At 41.2% G+C, this 26,584-nt stretch overlaps 1 protein-coding gene across 1 annotated transcript in view; it reads right to left on the reverse strand.

Annotated features, from left to right (window-relative positions):
* The window catches only part of PDS5B (PDS5 cohesin associated factor B), an 890,287-nt gene that overhangs the window by 411,996 nt on the left and 451,707 nt on the right, over positions 1-26,584 (reverse strand). The window contains exon 14 of the mRNA XM_053708457.1: positions 13,104-13,185. Coding sequence (XP_053564432.1) covers positions 13,104-13,185 — 82 coding nt within the window. The remainder of the gene's footprint in view (positions 1-13,103; positions 13,186-26,584) is intronic.

Here is a 26,584-nt window from a genome sequence, read left to right on the forward strand (position 1 = left end):
AAGATGTGGATCTTTCCACACAAGAGTCACTAGAGAGGGAGGGATAAAATAAAGACAGCCAATTCCTGCTGAAAATAATCCACACCCAAAATAAAGTTTAATGAAAAACATAAGCAGAAGATTCAAACTGAAACCGCTGCCTGAAGTACTTTTCTACCAAAAACTGCTTCAGAAGAAGAAAATACAACAAAATGGTAGAATTTGGTAAAAGTATGCAAAGAGGACCAAGTTGCCGCTTTGCAAATCTGATCAACCGAAGCTTCATTCCTAAACGCCCAGGAAGTAGAAACTGACCTAGTAGAATGAGCTGTAATCCTATGAGGCGGAGTCTTACCCGACTCAACATAGGCAAGATGAATTAAAGATTTCAACCAAGATGCCAAAGAAATGGCAGAAGTTTTCTGGTCTTTCTAAAACCGGAAAAGATAACAAATAAACTAGAAGTCTTTCGGAAAGACTTAGTAGCTTCAACATAATATTTCAAAGCTCTAATAACATCCAAAGAATGCAACGATTTCTCCTTAGAATTCTTAGGATTAGGACATAATGAAGGAACCACAATGTCTCTACTAATGTTGTTGGAATTCACAACTTAGGTAAAAATTCAAAAGAAGTTCGCAACACCGCCTTATCCTGATGAAAAATCAGAAAAGGAGACTCACAAGAAAGAGCAGATAATTCAGAAACTCTTCTGGCAGAAGAGATGGCCAAAAGGAACAAAACTTAAGAAAGTAATTTAATATCCAATGAATGCATAGGTTCAAATGGAGGAGCTTGAAGAGCCCCCAGAACCAAATTCAAACTCCAAGGAGGAGAAATTGACTTAATGACAGGCTTTATACGAACCAAAGCTTGTACAAAACAATGAATATCAGGAAGAATAGCAATCTTTCTGTGAAAAAGAACAGAAAGAGCAGAGATTTGACCTTTCAAGGAACTTGCGGACAAACCCTTATCTAAACCATCCTGAAGAAACTGTAATATTCTCGGTATTCTAAAAGAATGCCAAGAAAAAATGATGAAAAAGACACCAAGAAATACAAGTCTTCCAGACTCTATAATATATCTCTCTGGATACAGATTTACGAGCCTGTAACATAGTATTAATCACAGAGTCAGAGAAACCTCTTTGACCAAGAATCAAGCGTTCAATCTCCATACCTTTAAATTTAAGGATTTCAGATCCTGATGGAAAAAAGGACCTTGAGACAGAAGGTCTGGTCTTAACGGAAGAGTCCACGGTTGGCAAGAGGCCATCCGGACAAGATCCGCATACCAAAACCTGTGAGGCCATGCCGGAGCTACCAGCAGAACAAACGAGCATTCCTTCAGAATCTTGGAGATTACTCTTGGAAGAAGAACTAGAGGCGGAAAGATATAGGCAGGATGATACTTCCAAGGAAGAGAATGCATCCACTGCCTCCGCCTGAGGATCCCGGGATCTGGACAGATACCTGGGAAGTTTCTTGTTTAGATGAGAAGCCATCAGATCTATTTCTGGAAGTTCCCACATTTGAACAATCTGAAGAAATACCTCTGGGTGAAGAGACCATTCGCCCGGATGCAACGTTTGGCGACTGAGATAATCCGCTTTCCAATTGTCCATACCTGGGATATGAACCGCAGAGATTAGACAGGAGCTGGATTCCGCCCAAACCAAAATTCGAGATACTTCTTTCATAGCCAGAGGACTGTGAGTCCCTCCTTGATGATTGATGTATGCCACAGTTGTGACATTGTCTATCTGAAAACAAATGAACAACTCTCTCATCAGAAGAGGCCAAGACTGAAGAGCTCTGAAAATTGCACGGAGTTCCAAAATATTGATCGGAAATCTCACCTCCTGAGATTCCCAAACCCCTTGTGCCGTCAGATACCCCCACGCAGCTCCCCAACCTGTAAGACTTGCATCTGTTGAGATTATAGTCCAGGTCGGAAGAACAAAGAAGCCCCCTGAACTAAACGATGGTGATCTGTCCACCATGTCAGAGAGTGTCGAAAAATCGGTTTAAAGATATTAATTGAGATATCTTTGAGTAATCCCTGCACCATTGGTTCAGCATACAGAGCTGAAGAGGACGCATGTGAAAACGAGCAAAGGAGATCGCATCTGATGCGGCAGTCCTATCAATGTTAAACTTCTCCTGTCTGACAAGGACAGAGTCATAGACACTGAATTTATCTAGAAACCTAAAAAGGTTACCCTTGTCTGAGGAATCAATGAACTGATTGGTAAATTGATCCTCCAACCATGAACTTGAAGAAACAACACAAGTCGATTCGTATGAGATTCTTCGAAAATGAGAAGACTGAGCAAGTACCAAGATATCGTCCAAATAAGGAAATACCAAAACCCTATTCTCTGATTACAGAAAGAAGGGCACCGAGAACCTTTGAAAAAAATTCTTGGAACTGAGGCTAGGCCAAACGGTAGAGCCACAAAACTGGTAATGCTTGTCTAAAAAGAGAATCTCAGACACTAAAAGTGATCTGGATGAATCGGAATATGCAGATACACATCCTGTAAATCTATTGTAGACATATAATGCCCTTGCTAAACAAAAGGCAGGAAAGTCCTACAGTAACCATCTTGAATGTTGGTATCCTAACATAACGATTCAATAATGATAGATCCGGAACTGGTCTGAAGGAATTGACCTTCTTTGGTACAATGAAGAGATAAAATAAAACCCCAGCCCCTGTTCCAGAACTGGAACTGGCATAAATACTCCAGCCAACTCTAGATCTGAAACACATTTCAGAAATGCTGAGCCTTTGCTGTGTTAACTGGGACACAGGAAAGAAAAGAATCTCTTAGCAGGAGGCCTTAACTGAAGCCAATTCTGTACCTTTCTGAAACAATGTTTCTGAAACCAGAAATTAAGTACGGAATTGATCCAAATTTCTTTGAAGAAAACGTAATCTGCCCCATACCAGCTGAGCTGAAATAAGGGCCGCACCTTCATAGGTACTTAGGAGCTGGCTATAGGTTTCTATAAGGCTTGGATATATTCCAAACTGGAAATAGTTTCCAAACTGATACCGCTCCTGAGGATGAAGGATCAGGCTTTTGTTCCTTGTTGTGAGGAAAGGAACGAAAATGATTATTTACCCTGGAAAGAAAGGGAAAGCAAAGTTGACTTAGAAGACATGTCAGCATTCCAAGTTTAATCCATAAAGCTTTTCTAGCTAAAATAGCTAGAGACATATACCTGACATCAACTCTAATGATATCAAAAGATGGTATCACCAATAAAATTATTAGCATGTTATAGAATAATAATAATGCTATAAAATTATGATCTGTTACTTGTTGCGCTAAAGCTTCTAACCAAAAAGTTGAAGCTGCAGCAACATCCGCTAAAAATATAGCAGGTCTAAGAAGATTACCTGAACATAAGGAAGCTTTTCTTAGAAAGGATTCAATTTTCCTATCTAAAGGATCCTTAAATTAAGTACTATCTGCCATAGGAATAGTAGTACATTAGCAGGAGTAGAGACAGCCCCATAACCTTAGGGATTTTTGTCCCAAAAAACTCTAATCTGTCAGATGGCACAGGATATAATTTGCTTAAACGTCTAGAAGGAGTAAATAAATTACCCAAATTATTCCATTCCCTGGAAATTACTTCAGAAATAGCATCAGGGAGATAAAACACTTCTGGAATAAGTACAGGAGATTTAAAAACCTTATTTAAACGTTTACATTTAGTATCAAGAGGACCAGAATCCTCTATTTCTAATGCAAATAACACTTCTTTAAGTAAAGAACGAATAAATTCCATCTTGAACAAATACAAAGATTTATCAGCATCAACCTCTGAGACAGAAACCTCTGAACCAGAAGAACCATTATCAGTATCAGAATGATGATGTTCATTTAAAAATTCATCTGAAAAAAGAGAAGTTTTAAAAGACTTTTATGTATACTAGAAGGAGAAATAACAGACATAGCCTTCTTAATGGATTTAAAAAATAAAATCTCTTATGTTATCAGGAACACTCTGAAAATTAGATGTTGACGGAACAGCAACAGGTAATGTAACAGTACTAAAGGAAATTTTATCTGCATTAATAAGTTTGACATGACATGCAATACAAATAACAGCTGGAGAAACAGATACCAAAAGTTTATAGCAGATACACTTAGCTTGGTAGCTCCAGCACTGTGCAGTGATTTTCCTGAAGTATCTTCTGACTCAGTTGCAACGTGGAACATCTTGCAATATGTAAAAGAAAAAAACAACATATAAAGCAAAATTGATCAAATTCCTTAAATGACAGTTTCAGGAATGGGAAAAAAATGCCAGTGAACAAGCTTCTAGCAACCAGAAGCAATAAATAATGAGACTTAAATAATGTGGAGACAAAAATGACGCCCATATTTTTTAGCGCCAAAAAAGACGCCCACATTATTTGGCGCCTAAATGCTTTTGGCGCCAAAAATGACGCCACATCCGGAACGCCGACATTTTTGACGCAAAAAAAGTCAAAAAAAATGACGCAACTTCCGGCGACACGTATGACGCCGGAAACAGAAAAAAATGTTTGCGCCAAAAAAGTCAGCGCCAAGAATGACGCAATAAAATGAAGCATTTTCTGCCCCCGCGAGCCTAACAGCCCACAGGGAAAAAGTCAAATTTTTTAAGGTAAGAAAAAACATAATTTATGCTTACCTGATAAATTCCTTTCTTCTGTAGTGTGATCAGTCCACGGGTCATCATTACTTCTGGGATATTAACTGCTCCCCTACAGGAAGTGCAAGAGGATTCACCCAGCAGAGCTGCATATAGCTCCTCCCCTCTACGTCACTCCCAGTCATTCGACCAAGGACCAACGAGAAAGGAAAGGCCAAGGGTGAAGTGGTGACTGGAGTATAAATTAAAAAATATTTACCTGCCTTAAAAACAGGACGGGCCGTGGACTGATCACACTACAGAAGAAAGGAATTTATCAGGTAAGCATAAATTATGTTTTCTTCTGTTAAGTGTGATCAGTCCACGGGTCATCATTACTTCTGGGATACCAATACCAAAGCAAAAGTACACGGATGACGGGAGGGATAGGCAGACTCTTTATACAGAAGGAACCACTGCCTGAAGAACCTTTCTCCCAAAAATAGCCTCCGATGAAGCAAAGGTGTCAAATTTGTAAAATTTGGAAAAAGTATGAAGCGAAGACCAAGTTGCAGCCTTGCAAATCTGTTCAACAGAGGCCTCATTCTTGAAGGCCCAAGTGGAAGCCACAGCTCTAGTAGAATGAGCTGTAATTCTTTCAGGGGGCTGCTGTCCAGCAGTCTCATAAGCTAAACGAATTATGCTACGAAGCCAAAAAGAAAGAGAGGTAGCGGAAGCTTTTTGACCTCTCCTCTGCCCAGAGTAAATGACAAACAGAGAAGACGTTTGTCGGAATTCCTTAGTTGCCTGCAAGTAAAATTTTAGAGCCCGGACTACATCCAGGTTGTGCAGTAGACGTTCCTTCTTTGAAGAAGGATTTGGGCATAAAGAAGGAACAACAATCTCTTGATTGATATTCCTGTTAGTAACTACCTTAGGTAAGAACCCAGGTTTAGTACGCAGGACTACCTTATCCGAATGAAAAATCAAATAAGGAGAATCACAATGTAAGGCTGATAATTCAGAGACTCTTCGAGCCGAGGAAATAGCCATTAAAAATAGAACTTTCCAAGATAACAACTTTATATCAATGGAATGAAGGGGTTCAAACGGAACGCCCTGTAAAACATTAAGAACAAGGTTTAAACTCCATGGTGGAGCAACAGTTTTAAACACAGGCTTAATCCTGGCCAAAGCCTGACAAAAAGCCTGGACGTCAGGAACTTCTGACAGACGTTTGTGTAACAGAATGGACAGAGCTGAGATCTGTCCCTTTAATGAACTAGCAGAAAAACCCTTTTCTAAACCTTCTTGTAGAAAAGACAATATCCTAGGAATCCTAACCTTACTCCAAGAGTAACCTTTGGATTCACACCAATGTAGGTATTTACGCCATATCTTATGGTAAATCTTTCTGGTAACAGGTTTCCTAGTCTGTATTAAGGTACTAATAACTGACTCAGAAAACCCACGTCTTGATAAAATTAAGCGTTCAATTTCCAAGCAGTCAGCTTCAGAGAAGTTAGATTTTGATGTTTGAAGGGACCCTGTATCAGAAGGTCCTGTTTCAGAGGTAGAGACCAAGGCGGACAGGATGACATGTCCACCAGGTCTGCATACCAAGTCACTGATGCTCTCTCTTGTTTGATTCTGGCTATCAATCGAGGAAGCAACGGGAAGGGTGGAAACACGTAAGCCATCCTGAAGTCCCAAGGTGCTGTCAGAGCATCTATCAGGACTGCTCCTGGATCCCTGGATCTGGACCCGTAACGAGGAAGCTTGGCGTTCTGTCGAGACGCCATGAGATCTATCTCTGGTTTGCCCCAACGTCGAAGTATTTGGGCAAAGACCTCCGGATGAAGTTCCCACTCCCCCGGATGAAAAGTCTGACGACTTAAGAAATCCGCCTCCCAGTTCTCCACTCCCGGGATGTGGATTGCTGACAGGTGGCAAGAGTGAGACTCTGCCCAGCGAATTATCTTTGATACTTCCATCATAGCTAGGGAGCTTCTTGTCCCTCCCTGATGGTTGATGTAAGCTACAGTCGTGATGTTGTCCGACTGAAACCTGATGAACCCCCGAGTTGTCAACTGGGGCCAAGCCAGGAGGGCATTGAGAACTGCTCTCAATTCCAGAATGTTTATTGGCAGGAGACTCTCCTCCTGACTCCATAGTCCCTGAGCCTTCAGGGAATTCCAGACGGCACCCCAACCTAGAAGGCTGGCGTCTGTTGTTACAATTGTCCAGTCTGGTCTGCTGAATGGCATCCCCCTGGACAGGTGTGGCCGAGAAAGCCACCATAGAAGAGAATTTCTGGTCTCTTGATCCAGATTCAGAGAAGGGGACAAGTCTGAGTAATCCCCATTCCACTGACCTAGCATGCACAGTTGCAGTGGTCTGAGGTGTAAGCGTGCAAAGGGTACTATGTCCATTGCCGCTACCATTAAGCCGATTACCTCCATACATTGAGCCACTGACGGGTGTTGAATGGAATGAAGAGTGCGGCAAGCACTTTGAAGTCTTGATAGCCTGTCCTCTGTCAGGTAAATCTTCATTTCTACAGAATCTATAAGAGTCCCCAGGAAGGGAACTCTTGTGAGTGGAACGAGTGAACTTTTCTTTTCGTTCACCTTCCATCCATGTGACCTTAGAAATGCCAGCACTAACTCTGTATGAGATTTGGCAGTTTGAAAGCTTGAAGCTTGTATCAGAATGTCGTCTAGGTATGGAGCTACCGAGATTCCCCGCGGTCTTAGTACCGCCAGAAGAGCACCCAGAACCTTTGTGAAGATTCTTGGCGCTGTAGCCAATCCGAATGGAAGAGCCACAAACTGGTAATGCCTGTCTAGGAAGGCAAACCTTAGGTACCGGTAATGATCTTTGTGAATCGGTATGTGCAGGTAAGCATCTTTTAAATCTACAGTGGTCATGTACTGACCCTCTTGGATCATAGGTAAAATTGTCCGAATAGTCTCCATCTTGAACGATGGAACTCTTAGGAATTTGTTTAGGATCTTTAAGTCCAGGATTGGTCTGAAAGTTCCCTCTTTTTTGGGAACCACAAACAGATTTGAGTTAAACCCCTGTCCCTGTTCCGATCGTGGAACTGGATGGATTACTCCCATTAACAAGAGCTCTTGTACGCAGCGTAGAAAAGCCTCTTTCTTTGTCTGGATTGTTGACAATCTTGACAGATGAAATCTCTCTCTTGGAGGAGAGTATTTGAAGTCCAGAAGGTATCCCTGAGATATTATCTCTAGCGCCCAGGGATCCTGAACATCTCTTGCCCAAGCCTGGGCGAAGAGAGAAAGTCTGCCCCCCACTAGATCCGATCCCGGATCGGGGGCCCTCAATTCATGCTGTTTTGGGGGCAGCAGCAGGTTTCCTAGTCTGCTTGCCCTTGTTCCAGGACTGGTTAGGTTTCCAGCCTTGTCTGTAGCGAGCAACAGCTCCTTCCTGTTTTGGTGCAGAGGAAGTTGATGCTGCTCCTGCTTTGAAATTACGAAAGGAACGAAAACTAGACTGTCTAGTCTTGGCTTTGGCTTTGTCCTGAGGCAGGGCATGGCCTTTACCTCCTGTAATGTCAGCGATAATCTCTTTCAACCCGGGCCCGAATAAGGTCTGCCCTTTGAAAGGTATATTAAGCAATTTAGACTTAGAAGTAACATCAGCTGACCAGGATTTTAGCCACAGCGCCCTGCGTGCCTGAATGGCGAATCCTGAATTCTTCGCCGTAAGTTTAGTAAGATGTACTACGGCCTCCGAAATGAATGAATTAGCTAGTTTAAGGACTCTAAGCCTGTCCGTAATGTCGTCCAGAGTAGCTGAACCAATGTTCTCTTCCAGAGACTCAATCCAGAATGCCGCTGCAGCCGTGATCGGCGCAATGCATGCAAGGGGTTGCAATATAAAACCTTGTTGAACAAACATTTTCTTAAGGTAACCCTCTAACTTTTTATCCATTGGATCTGAAAAAGCACAGCTATCCTCCACCGGGATAGTGGTACGCTTAGCTAAAGTAGAAACTGCTCCCTCCACCTTAGGGACCGTTTGCCATAAGTCCCTTGTGGTGGCGTCTATTGGAAACATTTTTCTAAATATCGGAGGGGGTGAGAACGGCACACCGGGTCTATCCCACTCCTTAGTAACAATTTCAGTAAGTCTCTTAGGTATAGGAAAAACCTCAGTACTCGTCGGTACCGCAAAATATTTATCCAACCTACACATTTTCTCTGGTATTGCAACTGTGTTACAATCATTCAGAGCCGCTAACACCTCCCCTAGTAATACACAGAGGTTTTCCAGTTTAAATTTAAAATTTGAAATATCTGAATCCAGTCTGTTTGGATCAGAACCGTCACCCACAGAATGAAGTTCTCCGTCCTCATGTTCTGCCACCTGTGACGCAGTGTCTGACATGGCCCTAATATTATCAGCGCACTCTGTTCTCACCCCAGAGTGATCACGCTTACCTTTTAGTTCTGGTAATTTAGCCAAAACTTCAGTCATAACAGTAGCCATATCCTGTAATGTGATTTGTAATGGCCGCCCAGCTGTACTCGGCGCTACAATATCACGCACCTCCCTCTGAGCGGGAGATGTAGGTACTGACACGTGAGGCGAGTTAGTCGGCATAACTCTCCCCTCGTTGTTTGGTGAAATTTGTTCAATTTGTACAGATTGATTTTTATTTAAAGTAGCATCAATACAGTTAGTACATAAATTTCTATTGGGCTCCACTTTGGCATTGCAACAAATGACACAGGTATCATCTTCTGAATCAGACATGTTTAACACACTAGCAAATAAACTTGCAACTTGGAAATACAATTCAAATAGAATAATATTAAAACGTACTGTGCCTTTAAGAAGCACAGAAGATCTATGACAGTTAAAAATTAATAAATTGAAACAGTTATAGCCTCAATCCTTGTAAACAACACAACTTTAGCAAAGGTTTAATCCCATTAGCAAAGATAACAATTTCTGAAAGCAGGAAACAAATTACAGAATAAAAGTTTTTATTTCAGTCAAACTATAATTCTCACAGCTCTGCTGAGAGAAATTACCTCCCTCAAAATAAGTTTTGAAGACCCCTGAGCTCTGTAGAGATGAACCAGATCATGCAGGGAATACAATGAGTTGCTGACTGAAATATTTGATGCATAGTAAAAGCGCCCCTCCCCCACACACACAGCAGTGAGGGAGAACAGAAACTGACAGAAAAAACAGATTTAAGCAACTGCCAAGTGGAAAAATGGTGCCCAAACATTTATTCACTCAGTACCTCAGCAAATGAAAACGATTTTACATTCCAGCAAAAACGTTAAACATAATCTCTAGTTATTAAACAGCTTTATGTCTTTCTTACAGTGTAATTCTAGTGAAGTACCATTCTCCCAGAATACTGAAGTGTAAAGTATACATACATGACATTATATCGGTATGGCAGGATTTTCTCATCAATTCCATTGTCAGAAAATAAAAACTGCTACATACCTCTATGCAGATTCATCTGCACGCTGTCCCCTGATCTGAAGTTTACCTCACTCCTCAGATGGCCGAGAACAGCAATATGATCTTAACTACTCCGGCTAAAATCATAGCAAAACTCTGGTAGATTCTTCCTCAAACTCTGCCAGAGAGGTAATAACACACTCCGGTGCTATTTTAAAATAACAAACTTTTGATTGAAGATATAAAACTAAGTATAATCACCATAGTCCTCTCACACGACCTATCTAGTTGCTGGGTGCAAGAGAATGACTGGGAGTGACGTAGAGGGGAGGAGCTATATGCAGCTCTGCTGGGTGAATCCTCTTGCACTTCCTGTAGGGGAGCAGTTAATATCCCAGAAGTAATGATGACCCGTGGACTGATCACACTTAACAGAAGAAAATGATTGAAACAAATGCATTTATCCCAAATATGAAACTGACTGTCTGAAAAATAAGGAAAGTTGAACATTCTGAGTCAAGGCAAATAAATGTTTGAATACATATATTTAGAACTTTATAAATAAAGTGCCCAACCATAGCTTAGAGTGTCACAGAAAATAAGATTTACTTACCCCAGGACACTCATCTACATGTTTGTAGAAAGCCAAACCAGTACTGAAACGAGAATCAGCAGAGGTAATGGTATATATAAGAGTATATCGTCGATCTGAAAAGGGAGGTAAGAGATGAATCTCTACGACCGATAACAGAGAACCTATGAAATAGACCCCGTAGAAGGAGATCACTGCATTCAAATAGGCAATACTCTCCTCACATCCCTCTGACATTCACTGCACGCTGAGAGGAAAACCGGGCTCCAACTTGCTGTGGAGCGCATATCAACGTAGAATCTAGCACAAACTTACTTCACCACCTCCATCGGAGGCAAAGTTTGTAAAACTGAATTGTGGGTGTGGTGAGGGGTGTATTTATAGGCATTTTAAGGTTTGGGAAACTTTGCCCCTCCTGGTAGGAATGTATATCCCATACGTCACTAGCTCATGGACTCTTGCTAATTACATGAAAGAAACATTTTTTATGGTTAAAAAAAAAAAAAAAAATAATGCCTTTACTACCCATTCCCCAGCTTTGCACAACCAACATGGTTATATTAAAGGGACATAATACTCATATGCTAAATCACTTGAAACTAATGCAGTATAACTGTAAAAAGCTGACAGGAAAATATCACCTGAGCATCACTATGTAAATAAGGAAGATATTTTACCTTACAACTTCCTCAGCTCAGCAGAGTATGTTCTGTGTAAAAAGTTATACTCAGTTACTGCCCAGCTGCAGGAAAAAAATAAAATAAAAAAAATGAAGAAATGAACAGCAGCCAATCAGCATCAGCAGTGCGGAGGTCATTAACTCTTTTACTGTGATCTCATGAGATTTCATTGTAAACTTCCTTACACTGAATAGGGAAATAAGATGAGTGTGCACAGAAGCTCGCTCCTTCCGCTGTCCCATGACAGACATACTGATTTGCTGCTTAGAAGTCCTTTACAATGGGATATGGCTACTGAGAAACTTTTGAGGTAAAATATATTTCTTTTTTACATAGACATGTTCAGGTGATACTTTCTAGTCAGTTTTTTACAGCTATGCTGCATCACTTTCAAGTGTTTCAACATTTGGGTATTATGGCCCCTTAACATACTTTATAACCTTTAAACCTCTAAATTTCTGTCTGTTTTAAGTCCCTAAAGACAGTCCCATGATCACATGCTTTTGTATTTGCTTTTCACATCAGGGTAAGCTAGTTCACGTGAGCCATATAGATAACATTGTGCTGACGCCCATAGATTTTAACACAGTAATAATTGGCATAAATGCAAGTCAATAGTCATGTGATCAGGGGGCCGTCAGAAGATGCTTAGAAACAAGGTAATCACAGAGGTAAAAAGTGTATTAATATAACCATGTTTTCTGTGCAAAAAATGGGGAAAGGGTAATAAAGGGATTATCTATCTTTTAAAACCAAAAAAAAAAAATAGTTGACTTTCCCTTTAAGAGAAAAGACTTTCTAATGCTCAGAAGAGGCAAAATGCAACTTAAGTTCAAAACATGTCTCATTTTCCTGAGGGCAGTGGCTACAATGAGACATTCTAAATGATAGTTTTTCCAAAAAAAAAATTTTGTTTAACATTTGTTTTTACTAAAGGAGTACCGTTTCATATCCCTTTAATGAGTACATGCTTTAGAAGACAAGTAAGAAGGTGTAGTATCCAGGTGAAAATTGCAGACGTAATTGTCATAAAGTATATGACATGCGTTAAAATTGTAACCTAAAAACGTTAAATAATACACTGCAGAATTTACGGAACTATTTTCAAAACAACTGAACACAACATGTGTAGTGTGAACACCCAATTTTTTCTTTCATGGTTCAGGCAGAAAGTGCTATTTAATTTCAAACAACTTTCCAATTTACTTCTATCATCTAATTTGCTTAGTTCTCTTTGAATCCTTTCTTGAAGGTGCAAAATGCACTACTTGAAGCAAGCTGAACACAATGGGTGAGACAATGAAAAGAGGCATATACGTGCAGCCACCAATTGGAAGCTATCTCCAAGTGGTGCATTGTTGCTCCTGAGCCTACTTAGGCATGCTTTTCAACAATGGATACAAAAAAACAAAGTAAATTAGATAAGAGGTACATTTAAAAGTTGTTTAAAATTGTATACTCTATCTGAATCATGGATGCTATTTTTACTTTTCTGCTTCTTTAAAAATGGTGAGAGTGACTGCTTGCTTATATTTATTCATGTTTACTTGCAGGCTGTGCAAGACTGGCCTGACAAATGATATTCATACAGTATATAAAAATTAAAACCCAAATGAAAAGGATAAAATGAATAAAAGTCTTTCACCAGAGGAATATTTCTTAATTGTTTTGGTACAGTTTGTTCTGCCCAGTACACAAAAAATAATGGATTTGTGTCAGCTTGGGGGTTGCGTCAAGATACTAGTGTCAACTACTTACTTTTGGCTTTTTGATCAAGTCTAACAAATCCTTTACATGATGCCTAAGCATGTTCTGGCATTTCCACATTTCATTCAACGCTCTGCCAGGGGAAGGAGAAAAAAAGAAAAGAAAAAAAGGCTATGAGTTAAGAAAAAAGTATTACTGCTGTGGCAACTCAAATTCCTAAGTTACAATTATCTGTAGTAGGTTAACATTTGAAATGAGTATTAAAGCTCCGTTCCTCAACAACACGAGCAAGGAACTATTTTAAGAAAAAGAAAGAAAAAAAGAATTTAGGCTTACCTGATAAATTAATTTAGTTTATTATATTGAGTCCACAAGGCATTACTCAGGGGAATTCCACTTTTGGCCACTAGGAGGAGGCAAAGATTAAAAAAAAAACCTCCCACTTCACTGGTAAACTAGCCTGACATAGCCAAGCTACAATAAAAGGTAGGAAAACACAAGAGTAGGAAAACACAAGAGCAAGAAACAAGGAGCAGGGGAAAAAAAGATACACACTTAACCCCTTAGTGAGCACAGCACTTTTCAATTTTCTAACTGTTTGGAACCAGGGCTATTTTTATATTTCTGCTGTGTTTTTCTCGCCATTAAATGGACTTTCTAAAGATACCTTTATTTATATCATATCTTATAATTTACTATAAATTTTATAAAATATGAAAAAAATGGGGGGGGGGGGAATCACAGTTTCTAACTTTGACCCCCAAAATCTGTTACACATCTACAACACCAAAAAAAATAAAAAATAAATGTATGCTTACCTGATAAATTTCTTTCTTTCCTGATATGGTGAGTCCACAACATCCTCAATTACTGTTGGGAACCAATACCCAAGCTAGAGGACACAAAGACCAGGGAGGGAGAACAAGACAGGTAGACCAAAACAGAAGGCACCACCGCTTGAAGAAACTTTCTCCTAAAAGAAGCCTCAGCAAAAGTATCAAATTAAAGGGACAGTAAACCTCAAAAATAATGTTATATAATTCTGCACATAGTGCAGAATCATATAACATTATATTAGCCTTCTATTTATAAAACCTAATATTCCCTTTGATTTTTTTTTTAAAAATGACTGTTTTTCAGACCCGCTGTCTAATCTTCTGAGCGGGTCTGTTTTTTTAACAGCGCATCGGGCCAGCTGTCTAGTCACAGCCCGGCCCGACCGCGCCTTTATAGTCAGTGCAGCTCGCTCGTGCTCTGTCTGACAGCGGGAACGAGCTGCACTGAGTATAATGGCACGGTCAGGCCGGGCTGTGACTAGACATCTGGCCCGATGTGCTGTGCTATAAAAACAGACCCGCTCAGAAGAGCACAGAGAGCGGGTCTGAAAAACAGTCATTTTTTTAAAAAAAATCAAAGGGAATATTAGGTTTTATAAAGATAAGGCTAATATAATGTTATATAATTCTGCACTATGTGCAGAATTATAAAACATTTTTGAAGTTTACTGACACTAAGAACATTTTGAAAAAGTATGCAGATGACAAAGTAGCAGCCTTGCAAATCTGTTCCACAGAAGCCTAATTTTTCAAGGCCCAAGAAGAGGAGACAGCTCTCGTGGAATGAGCGGTAATTCTCTGAGAAGGCTGCTGAGCGGCAGTCTCATAAGCAAAAAGAATTATACTTCTCAACCAGAGAGATCATAAATTATGCTTACCTGATAATTTTATTTTCTTCTGACAGGAAGAGTCCACAGCTGCATTCATTACATTTGGGAATTCAGAACCTGGCCACCAGGAGGAGGCAAAATACCCCAGCCAAAGGCTTCAAATACCTCCCCCCACTTCCCTCATTTCCCCAGTCATTCTGCCAAGGGAACACGGAACAGTAGGAGAATTATCAGGGTGATTTTAAAAAAAAGGTGCCAGAAGAACAAAAATGTACTGATGCTGCATAGATAAAGCGCGGGCGGGAGCTGTGGACTCTTCCTGTCAGAAGAAAAGAAAATGATCAGGTAAGCATAATTTATGATTTTCTTCGTAAAAATGAAGAGTCCACAGCTGCATTCATTACTTTTGGAAAAACAATACCCAAGCTAGAGGACACTGAATGCAAACAAAGGGTTGGTACAAAAGAGGCGGCTCCTTCGAAAGGCACCACAGCCTGAATTACTCAACACCCTACAAAAAACTAACGACAAGGGAAAAACCGGAGCACGGGTAACCACTCATCTGTTAAACAACCTGCAAAGCCGTGCGAGAGACCACTCAGACTCAGAGTCTGCTGAGCATAAGGCCTCTGAGGAGTCAGCCCTGCAGCGATCAACTCTCACAATTCCAAAACCGAAAAACCTGTATCAACCCCCGAGAAGGAAAGTAGAGGAACCCAGTAGATCCGAAAGACCATCCAAAACCGACTTAAATCAAAAACTGTCCAAAATCTCTACCACCAAGAGGGAGAATAGAGGCCCCATGAGATATCCAAAAGACCAAATCAACTTAGAGCGATCAAAGGTTGCTGCAGTCCCACTGTCCAGGGAAACAAACTCCCTAGGAGGACAGGGACCAGAAGTCCTTTATAGTCAGGAGAAAACGTTACTAAGATGACCGGAAGGCAACCCTCAATTACTGACACAGCACCATACCAACTATGGTGTTCTAGAAACCCGCGAGTTACCCCTTGTAACTTAAACAAGACAAGACCCGTCAGGCTAAGCATAGACAAGCAGAGACAGGAAAACCATCCCAGCAGCTTAAAAACAAAATTTATATTTACCTGATAAATTTCTTTCTTGACACGATGAGTCCACGGATCATCTAATTACTATTGGGATATATCACTCCTGCCCAGCAGGAAGCGGCAAAGAGCACCACAGCAAAGCTGTTAAATATCACCTCCCTTCCCTCCCACATCAGTCATTTGACCGAAGTAAAGGAGAAAAAGGAAGTAACAAGTTGCAGAGGTGTCTGAAGTTTATAACATACTAACAACCTGTCTAAATAACAGAGCAGGCTGTGGACTTGTGTCAAGAAAGAAAGAAATTTATAAGGTAAGCATAAATTTTGTTATCTTTCTAATGACACGATGAGTCCACGGATCATCTAATTAATATTGGGAATCAATACCCAAGCTAGAATACACAGAGAAGGGAGGGACAAGACAGGGAACCTAAACGGAAGACACCAATGCTTGAAGAACCTTTCTCCCAAAAGCGGCCTCAGCTGAGGCAAAAGGGTCAAATTTATAGAATTTTGAAAAAGTGTGAAGAGAGGACCAAGTTGCAGCCTTGCAAATCTGTTCTACAGAAGCTTCATTTTTGAATGCCCAGGAGGAAGAAACAGCCCTCGTAGAATGAGCCGTAACTCTCTCCAGAGGCTGCTGCACAGCAGTTTCATAGGCAAAGCGGATGATACTCTTCAACCAGAAAGAAAGAGAAGTAGCCGTAGCTTTATGTCCCTTACATTTTCCAGAGAAAACCACAAAGCAGAAGACTGACAAAATCCTTATTCGCCTGTAAATAGAATTTTAGTGCACGCAACACGTCCAGATTGTGCAGAAGTCGTTCCTTCTGAGAAAAAGTATTAGGACACAAAGAAGGAACAATAATCTCCTGATTAATGTTCCGGTCAGAAACAACTTTAGGGAGAAACCCTAATCTGGTACGTAAGACAACCTTATCCGAATGAAAAATAAGGTAAGGAGACTCATACTGTAAAGAGCTCTGACACTCTACGAGCAGAGGAAATAGCAACAAAAAACAAAACTTTCCAAGATAACAACTTAATATCTAAGGAATGCATAGGCTCAAACGGAGCCCCGTGAAGAACCTTAAGAACTATATTAAGACTCCAGGGAGGAGTAACTGGCTTGAACACAGGCCTGATCCTGACCAAGGCCTGATAAAACGATTGCACGTCTGGTACATCTGCCAGACGTTTATCTAACAAAATAGACAATTGATATTTGACCCTTAAGGGAACTTGCCGATAATTCCTTCTCCAAACCTTCTTGAAGAAAGGACAGAATTCTAGGAATCCTAGTTCTACTCCAAGAGTAGCCCTTGGATTCACAACAATCTTTCTAGTCACAGGTTTAAGAGCCTAAATCATGGTCTCTATGACCGAATCCGAAAATCCCTGATTGGATAAAATTAAGCATTCAATCTCCACGCAGTCAGCTTCAGAGAAACTAGATTTGGATGAAGGAGAGGCCCTTGAAGTAGAAGGTCCTTCCTCAACGGAAGTCTCCAAGGTGGAAGAGATGACATGTCCACCAGATCTGCATACCAAATCCTGCGAGGCCATGCTGGAGCAATGAGGATCACGGACGCCTTCTCCTGCTTGATTCGAGCAATGACCCGAGGTAGAAGAGCGAAAGGGGGAAATAGGTATGCAAGACTGAAATTCCAAGGTACCGCCAGGGCGTCTATCAGTACAGCCTGAGGGTCCCTTGGCATCAACCCGTACCTCAGAAGCTTGGCATTCTGCCAAGATGCCATGAGATCCAATTCCGGCTGGTTGTAGTAGGTGGCGCAAAACAAGTTGCTATTCCCAATGTGTCTTACTGTAAATATGTGTCATAATGTGTGGGCTTAATATATGTTAATGTTTTGATGAGTCCTAATTTTATATTCTCTTTTGGAAAAAAATGGATGTCGAAACTATTTAAGAAATAAATATGATCCTTTATTTGATTATGGTAAATTTACCCAATAGTAGTGATGCTAAAAGTACAGTTAAACAAAAATTATTACAATTCCTTCAAAGTTTAAAAAATGACACCGGTGTCTCTATGTATAAAAATGTACATAATATATAAAAAATAAATTAAATTAAAATAATAACGTTGAAATCTTATAATTTATACAGTTTTGGGTTTATCACAAGTTGTAATTTCTAACAGAATGTTTGTAGATACAATTTTATAGTGGATAAAACAATAGTTGCTGTATAGTTCATATAGGATACTTTGTTTCAAGTTCAGCTATGCAATTGAGATCTTATCTTAGGCAACTATATATCAAATGTAGAGGTATATTGGTGCGATTTTTATCACACTATAATATAAGTATACAAATTAGTACCTTGAAGTGTATCTGTTTGATAACATAATTTATGTAAGAACTTACCTGATAAATTCATTTCTTTCATATTAGCAAGAGTCCATGAGCTAGTGACGTATGGGATATACATTCCTACCAGGAGGGGCAAAGTTTCCCAAACCTCAAAATGCCTATAAATACACCCCTCACCACACCCACAATTCAGTTTAACGAATAGCCAAGAAGTGGGGTGATAAAGTGCGAAAGCATATAAAATAAGGAATTGGAATAATTGTGCTTTATACAAAAATCATAACCACCACAAAAAAAGGGCGGGCCTCATGGACTCTTGCTAATATGAAAGAAATTAATTTATCAGGTAAGTTCTTACATAAATTATGTTTTCTTTCATGTAATTAGCAAGAGTCCATGAGCTAGTGACGTATGGGATAATGACTACCCAAGATGTGGATCTTTCCACACAAGAGTCACTAGAGAGGGAGGGATAAAATAAAGACAGCCAATTCCTGCTGAAAATAATCCACACCCAAAATAAAGTTTAAAGAAAAACATAAGCAGAAGATTCAAACTGAAACCGCTGCCTGAAGTACTTTTCTACCAAAAACTGCTTCAGAAGAAGAAAATACATCAAAATGGTAGAATTTAGTAAAAGTATGCAAAGAGGACCAAGTTGCTGCTTTGCAAATCTGATCAACTGAAGCTTCATTCCTAAACGCCCAGGAAGTAGAAACTGACCTAGTAGAATGAGCTGTAATCCTCTGAGGAGGAGTTTTACCCGACTCAACATAGGCAAGATGAATTAAAGATTTCAACCAAGATGCCAAAGAAATGGCAGAAGCTTTCTGGCCTTTCCTAGAACCGGAAAAGATAACAAATAAACTAGAAGTCTTTCGGAAAGACTTAGAAGCTTCAACATAATATTTCAAAGCTCTAACAACATCCAAATAATGCAACGATTTCTCCTTAGAATTCTTAGGATTAGGACATAATGAAGGAACCACAATTTCTCTACTAATGTTGTTGGAATTCACAACTTTAGGTAAAAATTCAAAAGAAGTTCGCAACACCGCCTTATCCTGATGAAAAATCAGAAAAGGAGACTCACAAGAAAGAGCAGATAATTCAGAAACTCTTCTGGCAGAAGAGATTGCCAAAAGGAACAAAACTTTCCAAGAAAGTAATTTAATGTCCAATGAATGCATAGGTTCAAACGGAGGAGCTTGAAGAGCCCCCAGAACCAAATTCAAACTCCAAGGAGGAGAAATTGACTTAATGACAGGTTTTATACGAACCAAAGCTTGTACAAAACAATGAATATCAGGAAGAATAGCAATCTTTCTGTGAAAAAGAACAGAAAACAAAATTTATGCTTACCTGATAAATTCCTTTCTCCTGTAGTGTGGTCAGTCCACGGGTCATCATTACTTCTGGGATATTAACTCCTCCCCAACAGGAAGTGCAAGAGGATTCACCCAGCAGAGCTGCTATATAGCTCCTCCCCTCTACGTCACACCCAGTCATTCGACCAAGAACCAACGAGAAAGGAGAAGCCAAAGGGTGCAGTGGTGACTGGAGTATAATTTAAAAATTTTTTTAGACCTCCCATAAAAAACAGGGCGGGCCGTGGACTGACCACACTACAGGAGAAAGGAATTTATCAGGTAAGCATAAATTTTGTTTTCTCCTGTTAAGTGTGGTCAGTCCACGGGTCATCATTACTTCTGGGATACCAATACCAAAGCTAAAGTACACGGATGACGGGAGGGACAGGCAGGCTCTTTATACGGAAGGAACTACTGCCTGAAGAACCTTTCTCCCAAAAACAGCCTCCGAAGAAGCAAAAGTGTCAAATTTGTAAAATTTGGAAAAAGTATGAAGAGAAGACCAAGTTGCAGCCTTGCAAATCTGTTCAACAGAAGCCTCATTCTTAAAGGCCCAAGTGGAAGCCACAGCTCTAGTAGAATGAGCTGTAATTCTTTCAGGAGGCTGCTGTCCAGCAGTCTCATAGGCTAACCGTATTATGCTACGAAGCCAAAAAGAGAGAGAGGTAGCCGAAGCTTTTTGACCTCTCCTCTGACCAGAATAAATGACAAACAGGGAAGACATTTGTCGAAAATCCTTAGTTGCCTGTAGATAAAATTTCAGGGCACGGACTACATCTAGATTGTGTAGCAGACGTTCCTTCTTCGAAGAAGGATTAGGACACAAAGATGGAACAACAATCTCTTGATTGATATTCCTGTTAGTGACCACCTTAGGTAAGAACCCAGGTTTAGTACGCAGAACTACCTTGTCTGAATGAAAAATCAGATAAGGAGAATCACAATGTAAGGCAGATAACTCAGAGACTCTTCGAGCCGAGGAAATCGCCATTAAAAACAGAACTTTCCAAGATAACAGCCTGATATCAATGGAATGAAGGGGTTCAAACGGAACACCCTGTAAAACATTAAGAACTAAGTTCAAACTCCATGGTGGAGCAACAGTTTTAAACACAGGCTTGATCCTAGCTAAAGCCTGACAAAAAGCTTGAACGTCCGGAACTTCTGACAGACGTTTGTGTAAAAGAATGGACAGAGCTGAAATCTGTCCCTTTAAGGAACTAGCGGATAAACCCTTTTCTAAACCTTCTTGTAGAAAAGACAATATCCTAGGAATCCTAACCTTACTCCATGAGTAACTCTTGGATTCGCACCAATATAAGTATTTACGCCATATTTTATGGTAAATCTTTCTGGTAACAGGCTTCCTGGCCTGTATTAAGGTATCAATAACTGACTCAGAAAAACCACGTTTTGATAAAATCAAGCGTTCAATTTCCAAGCAGTCAGCTTCAGAGAAATTAGATTTTGATGTTTGAAAGGACCCTGGATCAGAAGGTCCTGTTTCAGGAGGTAGAGACCAAGGTGGACAGGATGACATGTCCACTAGATCTGCATACCAAGTCCTGCGTGGCCATGCAGGCGCTATTAGAATCACTGATGCTCTCTCCTGTTTGATTCTGGCAATCAATCGAGGAAGCATCGGGAAGGGTGGAAACACATAAGCCATCCCGAAGGTCCAAGGTGCTGTCAAAGCATCTATCAGAACCGCTCCCGGATCCCTGGATCTGGACCCGTAACGAGGAAGCTTGGCGTTCTGTCGAGACGCCATGAGATCTATCTCTGGTTTGCCCCAACGTCGAAGTATTTGGGCAAAGACCTCCGAATGAAGTTCCCACTCCCCCGGATGAAAAGTCTGACGACTTAGGAAATACGCCTCCCAGTTCTCCACTCCCGGGATGTGGATTGCTGACAGGTGGCAAGAGTGAGACACTGCCCAGCGAATTATCTTTGATACTTCCATCATTGCTAGGGAGCTTCTTGTCCCTCCCTGATGGTTGATGTAAGCTACAGTCGTGATGTTGTCCGACTGAAACCTGATGAACCCCCGAGTTGTTAACTGGGGCCAAGCCAGAAGGGCATTGAGAACTGCTCTCAATTCCAGAATGTTTATTGGCAGGAGACTCTCCTCCTGATTCCATTGTCCCTGAGCCTTCAGAGAATTCCAGACAGCGCCCCAACCTAGTAGGCTGGCGTCTGTTGTTACAATTGTCCAGTCTGGCCTGCTGAATGGCATCCCCCTGGACAGATGTGGCCGAGAAAGCCACCATAGAAGAGAATTTCTGGTCTCTTGATCCAGATTCAGAGTAGGGGACAAGTCTGAGTAATCCCCATTCCACTGACTTAGCATGCACAATTGCAGCGGTCTGAGATGTAGGCGTGCAAAGGGTACTATGTCCATTGCCGCTACCATTAAGCCGATCACCTCCATGCATTGAGCTACTGACGGGTGTTGAATGGAATGAAGGACACGGCATGCATTTTGAAGCTTTGTTAACCTGTCTTCTGTCAGGTAAATCTTCATTTCTACAGAATCTATAAGAGTCCCCAAGAAGGGAACTCTTGTGAGTGGAAAGAGAGAACTCTTCTTTTCGTTCACCTTCCATCCATGCGACCTTAGAAATGCCAGTACTAACTCTGAATGAGACTTGGCAGTTTGAAAGCTTGAAGCTTGTATCAGAATGTCGTCTAGGTACGGAGCTACCGAAATTCCTCGCAGTCTTAGTACCGCCAGAAGAGCACCCAGAACCTTCGTGAAGATTCTTGGAGCCGTAGCCAATCCGAATGGAAGAGCTACAAACTGGTAATGCCTGTCTAGGAAGGCAAACCTTAGATACCGGTAATGATCTTTGTGAATCGGTATGTGAAGGTAAGCATCCTTTAAATCCACTGTGGTCATGTACTGACCCTTTTGGATCATGGGTAAGATTGTCCGAATAGTTTCCATTTTGAACGATGGAACTCTTAGGAATTTGTTTAGGATCTTTAAATCCAAGATTGGCCTGAAAGTTCCCTCTTTTTTGGGAACCACAAACAGATTTGAGTAAAACCCTTGTCCTTGTTCCGACCGCGGAACCGGATGGATCACTCCCATTAGTAAAAGATCTTGTACACAGCGTAGAAACGCCTCTTTCTTTATTTGGTTTGTTGACAACCTTGACAGATGAAATCTCCCTTTTGGGGGAGAGGATTTGAAGTCCAGAAGGTATCCCTGAGATATGATCTCTAACGCCCAGGGATCCTGGACATCTCTTGCCCAAGCCTGGGCGAAGAGAGAAAGTCTGCCCCCCACTAGATCCGTTCCCGGATCGGGGGCCCTCAATTCATGCTGTCTTAGGGGCAGCAGCAGGTTTCCTGGCCTGCTTGCCCTTGTTCCAGGACTGGTTAGGTCTCCAGCCTTGTCTGTAGCGAGCAACAGCTCCTTCCTGTTTTGGTGAAGAGGAAGTTGATGCTGCTCCTGGCTTTGAAATTCCAAAAGGAACGAAAATTAGACTGTCTAGCCTTAGGTTTGGCTCTGTCTTGAGGCAGGGCATGGCCTTTACCTCCTGTAATGTCAGCGATAATTTCTTTCAACCCGGGCCCGAATAAGGTCTGCCCTTTGAAAGGTATGTTAAGTAATTTAGATTTAGAAGTAACGTCAGCTGACCAGGATTTTAGCCACAGTGCTCTGCGTGCCTGAATGGCGAATCCGGAATTCTTAGCCGTAAGTTTAGTTAAATGTACTACGGCATCCAAAATAAATGAATTAGCTAGCTTAAGTGTCTTAAGCTTGTTTGAAATCTCATCTATAGTTATTGAGTCAAGAGTCTCTTCCAGGGACTCGGACCAAAAAGCGGCCGCGGCCGTGACAGACGCAATACATGCAAGGGGGGTTGCAATATAAAACCTTGTTGAACAAACATTTTCTTAAGGTAACCCTCTAACTTTTTATCCATTGGATCTGAAAAGGCACAGCTATCCTCCACCGGGATAGTGGTACGCTTAGCCAGAGTAGAAACCGCTCCCTCCACCTTAGGGACCGTCTGCCATAAGTCCCGTGTGGTGGCGTCTATTGGAAACATTTTTCTAAACACAGGAGGGGGGAAAAAGGTACACCGGGCCTATCCCACTCCTTAGTAATTATCTCTGTAAGCCTCTTAGGTATAGGAAATACGTCAGTACTCGCCGGTACCGCATAGTATCTATCCAGCCTACATAATTTCTCTGGGATTGCAACGGTGTTACAATCATTTAGAGCTGCTAATACCTCCCCTAACAGTACACGGAGGTTTTCGAGTTTAAACTTAAAATTAGAAATGTCTGAATCCATTCTATTGGGATCAGAACCGTCACCTGCTGATTGAAGCTCTCCGTCCTCATGTTCAGCATACTGTGACGCAGTATCAGACATGGCCCTATTATCAACAGCGCACTCTGTTCTCACCCCAGAGTGATCACGCTTACCTCTTAGTTCTGGTAATTTAGCCAAAACTTCAGTCATAACATTAGCCATATCCTGTAATGTGATTTGTAATGGCCGCCCTGATGTACTCGGCGCTACAATATCACGCACCTCCCGAGCGGGAGATGCAGGTACTGACACGTGAGGCGAGTTAGTCGGCATAACTCTCCCCTCGTTGTTTGGTGAAATATGTTCAATTTGTACAGATTGACTTTTATTTAAAGTAGCATCAATGCAATTAGTACATACATTTCTATTGGGCTCCACTTTGGCTTTAGCACATATAGCACAGAGATATTCCTCTGAATCAGACATGTTTAACACACTAGCAAATAAACTAGCAACTAGCAGAAAAAAAGTACAGAAATAAACGTTTTTTATCACAGTCAGCTACAATCTCACAGCTCTGCTGTGAGTGATTACCTCCCTCAAAATAAGTTTTGAAGACCCCTGAGCTCTGTAGAGACGAACCGGATCATGCAGGGAAGACAAGAGACTTCTGACTGAATTTTTTGATGCGTAGCAAAAGCGCCAAAATAGGCCCCTCCCCCTCACACACAACAGTGAGGGAGATCAGTAAACTCTCTTAAATTAAATAAAACGACTGCCAAGTGGAAAAAAACAGTGCCCAAAACATTTTTTCACCCAGTACCTCAGAAAATTAAACGATTTAACATGCCAGCAAAAACGTTTAACATCAAATAAATGAAATGACATTAGAAAGCCTGTTGCTAGTTACTGCAAATTAGGCTAAAGTCTTATGCATACAGTATTATCCCAGTGAAGTGCCATTCCCCAGAATACTGAAGTGTAAAATATACATACATGACAGCCTGATACCAGTTGCTACTACTGCATTTAAGGCTGAGCTTACATTATATCGGTATGGCAGAATTTTCTCAGTCAATTCCATTGTCAGAAAATAATATGCTGCTACATACCTCTTTGCAGATTAACCTGCCCGCTGTCCCCTGATCTGAAGTTTACCTCACTCCTCAGATGGCCGAGAACAGCAATATGATCTTAACTACGCCAGCTAAAATCATACAAAAAACTCAGGTAGATTCTTCTTCAAATTCTACCAGAGAAGGAACAACACACTCCGGTGCTGTTATAAAATAACAAACTTTTGATTGAAGGTATAAAACTAAGTATAATCACCACAGTCCTCTCACACATCCTATCTATTAGTTGGGTGCAAGAATGACTGGGTGTGACGTAGAGGGGAGGAGCTATATAGCAGCTCTGCTGGGTGAATCCTCTTGCACTTCCTGTTGGGGAGGAGTTAATATCCCAGAAGTAATGATGACCCGTGGACTGACCACACTTAACAGGAGAAAGAGCAGAGATTTGACCTTTCAAGGAACTTGCGGACAAACCCTTATCTAAACCATCCTGAAGAAAATGTAAAATTCTCGGTATTCTAAAAGAATGCCAAGAAAAATGATGAGAAAGACACCAAGAAATATAGGTCTTCCAGACTCTATAATATATCTCTCTAGATACAGATTTACGCGCCTGTAACATAGTATTAATCACAGAGTCAGAGAAACCTCTTTGACCAAGAATCAAGCGTCTGGTCTTAACGGAAGAGTCCAAGGTTGGCAAGAGGCCATCCGGACAAGATCCGCATACCAAAACCTGTGAGGCCATGCCGGAGCTACCAGCAGAACAAACGAGCATTCCTTCAGAATCTTGGAGATTACTCTTGGAAGAAGAACTAGAGGCGGAAAGATATAGGCAGGATGATACTTCCAAGGAAGTGATAATGCATCCACTGCCTCCGCCTGAGGATCCCGGGATCTGGACAGATACCTGGGAAGTTTCTTGTTTAGATGGGACGCCATCAGATCTATTTCTGGAAGTTCCCACATTTGAACAATCTGAAGAAATATCTCTGGGTGAAGAGACCATTAGCCCGGATGCAACGTTTGGCGACTGAGATAATCCGCTTCCCAATTGTCTATACCTGGGATATGAACCGCAGAGATTAGACAGGAGCTGGATTCCGCCCAAACCAAAATTCGAGATACTTCTTTCATAGCCAGAGGACTGTGAGTCCCTCCTTGATGATTGATGTATGCCACAGTTGTGACATTGTCTGTCTGAAAACAAATGAACGATTCTCTCTTCAGAAGAGGCCAAAACTGAAGAGCTCTGAAAATTGCACGGAGTTACAAAATATTGATCAGTAATCTCACCTCCTGAGATTCCCAAACTCCTTGTGCCGTCAGAGATCCCCAACCTGTGAGACTTGCATCTGTTGAAATTACAGTCCAGGTCGGAAGCACAAAAGAAGCCCCCTGAATTAAACGAAGGTGATCTGTCCACCACGTTAGAGAGTGTGATACAATTGGTTTTAAAGATATTAATTGAGATATCTTTGTGTAATCCTTGCACCATTGATTCAGCATACAGAGATGAAGGGGTCGCATGTGAAAACGAGCAAAGGGGATCGCGTCCGATGCAGCAGTCATAAGACCTAGAATTTCCATGCATAAGGCTACCGAAGGGAATGATTGTGACTGAAGGTTTCGACAAGCTGAAATCAATTTTAGACGTCTCTTGTCTGTTAAAGACAGAGTCATGGACACTGAATCTATCTGGAAACCCAGAAAGGTCACCCTTGTCTGAGGAATCAATGAACTTT

This window comes from Bombina bombina, chromosome 3 (genome assembly GCF_027579735.1).
Source record: "Bombina bombina isolate aBomBom1 chromosome 3, aBomBom1.pri, whole genome shotgun sequence".
In the NCBI taxonomy this organism is placed as follows: Eukaryota; Metazoa; Chordata; class Amphibia; order Anura; family Bombinatoridae; genus Bombina; species Bombina bombina.